Consider the following 6,597-nt stretch of genomic DNA (forward strand, 5'->3'; position numbering starts at 1 on the left):
CCACAGATCGCCTTAGATAATGGCACAAGGATGATTTGCTTCCCAGAAATGCCTTAGAACCTAAGTCATTGGACACGTCCCTCCCCCACCATGTGTCGCAAATCTTGCATGTCCGAAATGGTTCAAGCCCAACATGTGTCCGACACGAGTTTGACTCATGTCCTATTCGTAGGACACGAGTTTGACTCACGTCCTATTCGTAGGACATGAGCCCTACTGGTGTCCCGAAATTTGGACATGTGTCATGTGAAAAAAACATCCTGAAATTGATTTATTGCCTCATTCTCCTGCAATTTAGTCACAATTTTGGACCCCTTGAAGGTTTTGAAGTGCATCTAAGGGAAATATGCAATGTTAGAAGGGATTCCAAGTGTTGGGAAGTGGATTTTGTCCAAGCCCTACTAATGCCATTAATGGTAATGTTAAATTCTTAATTGCCTCATTCTTCTGCAATTCAGTAACAATTTTGGAGCTCTTGAAGTTTTTGAGCAGATTTGGGGGAGGGTGGGGGCGGGGGAGGGGTTGGAGCGCTCCCCCGCAACCATTGAAAGAAGAAGACAAGGAGGATTTAGTTGTTGTGATTTCTAGTTACAAGGGCAAGTTGCAACACTTTTCTCTCTTTGGCATGTTTGTTAACCAATGTCAATAGGGAGGCATGGTTGATTAATTCAGGAGCTTCCCTCCATTTAACTCCTCACCAGGGGTGGTTCATGGATTATGTAGAATCACATGGATGCAAAATCTTTGTGTAGATAATTTTAGTCACAAAATTGTGCAAAATGGCATTATAAAATTCCAATACAAAGATGAATCCATGAAGTGGATATCCAATGCTTTACTAATGCTAACGTTGGAATGAAACTTACTTTCAATAAGCCAATTGGCTGATGTAGGTGTTGATACAATCTTCTCTAAAGAGGGTTGTCAATTTGTTTGAGGGGCTATGGTTTTGGCCAAGGGAGTTCGGTTTGGAACTTTGTACAAGTTGGATGTGATTACTCAAGTCAAGTTGGTAGTGGTACTATGGTGCCAATGGGAAAGACCAAATCAGTGATAGCATTGAAGACATCAAGCATGATCTTGTGGCATTGCCAAATGGGACATCTTGGTGAAAATAACCTAAGATAGTTGGGCACTAAGAAAATTGATTGTGGAAGAGGGTTCAACTTTCCTTGACTAAAACCTAAGCTCAAGAGGTGTTTGAGTTGGTGTATTCTGATATTTGTGGGCCTATGGATGTGGTGTCCACTGGAGGATCTCACTATTTTATCACTTTCAATGATAACTTCTCATGGAAGTCATGGGTGTACCACATGAGGAAGAAACAAGATGCAATAGAAGCTTTTAAGATCTTTGTTGCCTTGGTTGAAAGGAAAAGTGGGAAGAAGTTGAAGGCTTTGAGATGTGACAATGGTGGTGAGCATTACTCCAAGGAGTTTGAGTGGTTTTGTGAATTTCAAGATATTGCAAAGTAGAAGACTATTCCACACACTCTTGAACAAAATGGTGTTGTTAAGAGGTTGAATTGAACCTTGATGGAGAAAGCACAGGTCTTCAAAGGGGATCTTAGTTTAAGCAAAAGCTTTTGGGTTGAGGTAGTTGCTACAACAAACTATTCACCTAGCTTAGTTTTGGGTGATAAGACACCTAAAGAGGCTCAGAGTGGAGAGAAGTCCTTTGTTTCACATCTAAGGATTTTTGGGCATGAGGCTTAGATGCATGTACCTAAGGTGAACAGAAGAAAACTTAACAACAGATTAGTCAAGTGCTTCTTTATTGGATATACAAGTCAAGGGCTAGAAGTTGTGAACTCTATCTAAGCATTGACATACCCACAGTTGGAATATCATCTTCAAAGTGGAGAAATCTTGTGAAGATTAGCATGGAAAATTTTTACAAGTAGAAAAAGGTATTATGTATGGCAATTCCAGATTTTCAATTTGGGGTTGAAGATAAGTTGAACAATTGTTAGAGGGCAGTGAAAATCGGCTTGAAGATACTCTTCCATTAGGAGTCAAGACTGAATGAAAATGTGCATCCCAAACATGATCAACTTGAGCAAAGGAAAAATTTGAGGAGGCGCCTTCGCAAGCTAAAAAGGCTTGACATATATGGCTATGAGCAAATTGATTTTAGTTATTTTGCTTCGTCTTCCATTGGTGATGAGATAAGAAATGTTAGAAAGTCTCCTAATGGTGACGAGACCCCTCACTAGCATGGAGGAAGAAATGAAGACCCTGAAATAGAATCAAACTTGGCATTTGCAGGTGTTCCTTGAAGGAAACAAGATGTTTGGATGCAAATGGGTGTTCAAGAAGTATAACATAGATGATTTTGTACAGTGATAAAAGTCTCATTTGGTGGCGAAGGGATACTCTGAAGTAGAAAGAGTGGACTATGAGGAGACCTCTCAAATGGCAATGATGGCCTCTATGGTTGTTGTTGGCATTAATGGCTGCTTATGATTTGGAAGTGGAGAAAATGGACATGAATACATCATTTCTTCTAGTGAGATTAAAAAACAAATCCTGATGAAGCAACTAGAAGGATTTGAGGTAGAATGGAGAGAAGGCATGGTATGCCTATTGAAGATATTATTATATTTTTCTCGTAGCAGTGCCCAAGACAATGGTTACCAATGATTTGACAAATATGTTATTGGACAAGGGTTTATGAGAAGTAAAGCAGACTATTGTGTTTGCTTCAAGCAAGAAGGCAGTAACTTCATTATTTGGTTTTATATGTTGATGATATTATTGGATTAGCGATTGTAAGTAGCTAGGCAAGCATATTAAATACCAATAGTCATGTGAGCTTGACATGAAGGACTTCAGGTGAGTTGCACCATTGTTTTGGCATTGAGGTGAAGAATGATGGCCAAATCTAGGAGTTGTATACGAACCAAAGAAAGTACCTGAAAAACATACTTGAGCTCTTAAAGATAGATAAATGTAAACCAACTTGCACTCCATCTAAAGTTGGAGTGTGTTTGTCAATTAACATGAGTCCTACAAGCAAACCCATGGAAGATATGGCAAATGTGCCATATGCTAGTGTGGTTGGTAGTCTTATGTATGTGATGATGTGCAGAAGACCATATATTACACATGTGGTGGAAGTTTTAAGAAGGCAAATTGCAAATCCACAGAGAGATCATTGGACAATTATTGAGTGGATATGTAAGTACCTGCAAGGCACCAGGTGACTATGCTATTTACTATTAGGAAGATGGAAGCAAGAATATTCAAATACATGGATTTATTGATATTGACTGGGAAGGCGATGTGGACAATGCAAAGTCCACTAGTGTGATATATTTACACTGCTTGAATGGCCTATGAGTTGGAGGAGTACGAGGCAACAACTAGTTGCCTGTCCAGCTCTAAAGCAGACTGCAGTGCAGCTTTGAAGGTTTCCAAGGAAGCTGTTTTGTTGTAGTGCTTAGGCGGAGATATTAGACTTGAATATGGGTCCATACCTATTTGTTGTGACAGAGTGTAATTGCTTTGGCAAAGAATCCCAAGTTTCATCCATAAGTAGCATATCAGGGTGAAATTTCACTACATCAAAGAGGCACAAGAAGCTAGTGGAGTAACCATACTCAAGGTTAAGACTGAGGATAATGCAGCAGATTCTTCAACCAATGCAGTGGATGCAAGGAAATTTGATTGGTGTAGGGGTACAGTGGTGATTAAATGTTGGTCAATGTAACTAACAAGAGGGAAATTGTTAGGATAAGGCTAGTTACATCACCTATGTAACCAGTGGTTTCCATCTGTATTTGGAATGTGTACCCAAAAATTCTTCTGTTTTAGAAGTAGAGCTGTTTCCAAATTGTATTCCTGATTTTAGGAGCAGCAGTGTTTCTATTTTTGTACCTTCTTTGTAAAAGAAAAGAAAAAAACACAGCAGAAAATGATTTGTTCCCAAAGAAGAAAACTTCTTTGCTGCCATGTGTGCTTCTTTGCTATGGCTGCTCTTCTACTTCGAATCACATTTTTATGCTGAATATCTTTGTGCAGTAAATTCTATTCCATTTGCTGCAAGTTCCTCTGAAGGTTTAACGATATTTGTGCTCAGTACCAAAAGCAACGATAGATGCATAATTGTTGATGGTGGTGGGATATTATATGAGGCGTTTCATATACACACGGATGGTTGCACTTACAATAACTTTTCCTGTAGAAGAAACAAGAATGAACTTGTCCTTAGAAAACATGGCCATCTTTTTTCCTTTTTCATGAAAAAAGGTTGGATATATCACATTTCAATACTAAACAAGATATAAGTACATCGCGAATGAGACATCATGGAGCCAAAGAGTGGGCCCTAGGTATCCCTTCCCTACATAAAGCATGTAAGACATGCATGAAAACTGAGAAAAAATGCATTCACCAGAATATCTGATTTTGATTTTGAAATGGTGAGACTTGGGGCTCTAATCCAACTGTGCACTTATTTGTTACCCATGTTCATTTTATGGCTCGGGAAGGCTGTATTGGCTGTGTTTACAACAATGTACGGTGCAAGTAACCCAGGGACCACAGTCGTTTGAATTTCAGATATACAGTCGACTTGTGCATCATAAGATTATGATTGATGATAAGAAAACCCAAATATTTATAATTGCTCCTTATTTATTGCAGGTATGTATAACCTGAAAATCAGCCATACCACATCTCATTGGAATAGGTTGGACATGACAAAAGCAAGAGATCGAAAGGCAGTGAATGCTGTCTTCACCTAAAGAGCCACAAGGGCAGGGCAATTTTTCAGTTTCAGGATAATGTCGTAATATTGACATAATCTAAAGATTAAGGTCCAGGAATGTGTCATCGTGTTTAGGGATGAGCATGTCTACACAAATCCTGCAAGTTAAGATCGGCCTGAACATTCTTACTGGAAAACCGAGTAAACCCATGAAGCTAATTATGAAATTATCGATACCAAATTGGGGCATTTCACAAGAGTTGCAAGTTTAAATTTTGTTCAACATTCTGACTAGAAAATTGAGGAATGATCATGAAGCTAATTATGAAATTATGATGCCCAATGGGACGTTTCACAGTAGCTGCGAGTTCAAATCCGCCAGAAAATTCTTACTAGAAAATTTGAGCAAATCCCGTGAAGCCAATTATGAAATTAAGATACCCAATTGGGACGTTTCACAAGAGCAGCAAGTTCCAATCTGCCAAAACATTCATACTAAAAATTGGGCAAAACCCATGAAGCTAATTATGATATGATAGATACTCAATTACGGCATTTCACACGATATATTTTTCACATCCAACTTCAGTTGATGTAATGATGGAAATACAGAACCCTCAATACGGGGCTTGTCGAACTCATAATTAAAAATGATCAAAAAATTCAGACATGAAAGAAAATGCATCTTAAATTTGCAAAAACAGGAAGCCATATCATTGTCGTAAATAGTTTGAATAAAACTATATGGAAATCTACAAATTTGTGCATACTTGCAGTCCAGAATTAGCTAACAACTGGCCTGGGAAGTCGGATCCTGAACGCATTCTCCAAGCAGCTCATAAGAATTCTTCACCTTTGATTAGCAATTAATAATTTCGAAATTGTGAAGAGAAGAAAAATAACCGGTCCATACAACACAGTCAACAGAGTCTGGCGACTACTATGACCAAGAATAAGTCAAAAATCGTGCGTTTGCCATTATTTGTTCACATGTATTGGGAATCGGGATTGTTATGGGCAAGTAGGATTTATCGCTCTGATCAGATGCTTCCTTCGAAGTTCCAACTTCGTAAAACTAAATTGATGAAAGTTGGGGCCTTCGGCACCTCTGATTTATTAGGTCTTTGGAGATGGGGAGAACACAGGATTCGGCCCTTTGTATCATTCATTGCGTACGGATAGCCATTGTCTCTATTCACCTAATCAAAGTTAATATTTTCTAAAATCATTTGATAAACAAAATATAAATTGTCATTGACTTTACAAATATGACGTCAGCTTTGCAATTATGTACTGCCAGAATGGCAACGGGCTGATTTCGGCCATCTGGGCGGCTTGGCTGGTGGAAATCTTTGTAATCATGCTGAGCAATTTTACAGAGATCCCAAAACCTATGGCTCCTGATTTATTTGCCTCAATGTTTTTTTCCCTGGACGAAGGATGTGTGTAATAAGGGAACCGAGTTTTTAATTAGAATTTGGTAAATAATTTTTTTTGGGTTCAATTCTTGATAGTTTTTTTTAAAGTGTTTTTTAATTATGTATTTGGATGTAGTATTTTGAAAAATATTTGGGATATTTTGATGTTGCAGTGCATAATTCAAATTTATGATTTCAACAAATTTTTATATTTTTTAAGCAAATTTTAGTGATAAATATGTCAAAAAAGACTCCAAAACTTATAACAAATAAACTATAATATAATTGAATATTTTATTGAATTTAGTGAATAATTGGCTACACAATATTAAATGCTCCACATATTAAGTTGTGTATTATTGAATCAAATTTCAAAATAACTTTGAATTTAACAACATACATCATTATTTTACATCTAATTATTCATACCTTGGTATACATAGCATTTAATGCTATGTAATTTGGTGTT

General features: G+C 37.6%; 1 protein-coding gene across 3 annotated transcripts in view; it reads right to left on the reverse strand.

Annotated features, from left to right (window-relative positions):
- The window catches only part of LOC149225811 (cold-responsive protein kinase 1-like), a 43,066-nt gene extending 37,147 nt beyond the window's left edge, over positions 1-5,919 (reverse strand). For 2 of the 3 annotated variants that reach the window (XM_089377319.1, XM_089377318.1), the window contains exon 1: positions 5,481-5,918. Coding sequence is in view for 1 of the 3 variants with exons in the window: in XM_089377317.1 (XP_089233443.1) it covers positions 5,510-5,550 (41 nt within the window). In the remaining 2 variants the exon portion in view is untranslated. Of the gene's footprint in view, positions 1-5,480 lie in introns of all 3 variants that reach the window. The other variant, XM_089377317.1, reaches the window with a different exon arrangement.
- Between the last annotated feature and the right edge of the window lie 678 nt (positions 5,920-6,597).

The sequence above is a fragment of the Pinus tabuliformis genome, chromosome J, assembly GCF_031772625.1.
Source record: "Pinus tabuliformis cultivar Carrire ecotype Pingquan chromosome J, CPIR1, whole genome shotgun sequence".
Taxonomy (NCBI): Eukaryota; Viridiplantae; Streptophyta; class Pinopsida; order Pinales; family Pinaceae; genus Pinus; species Pinus tabuliformis.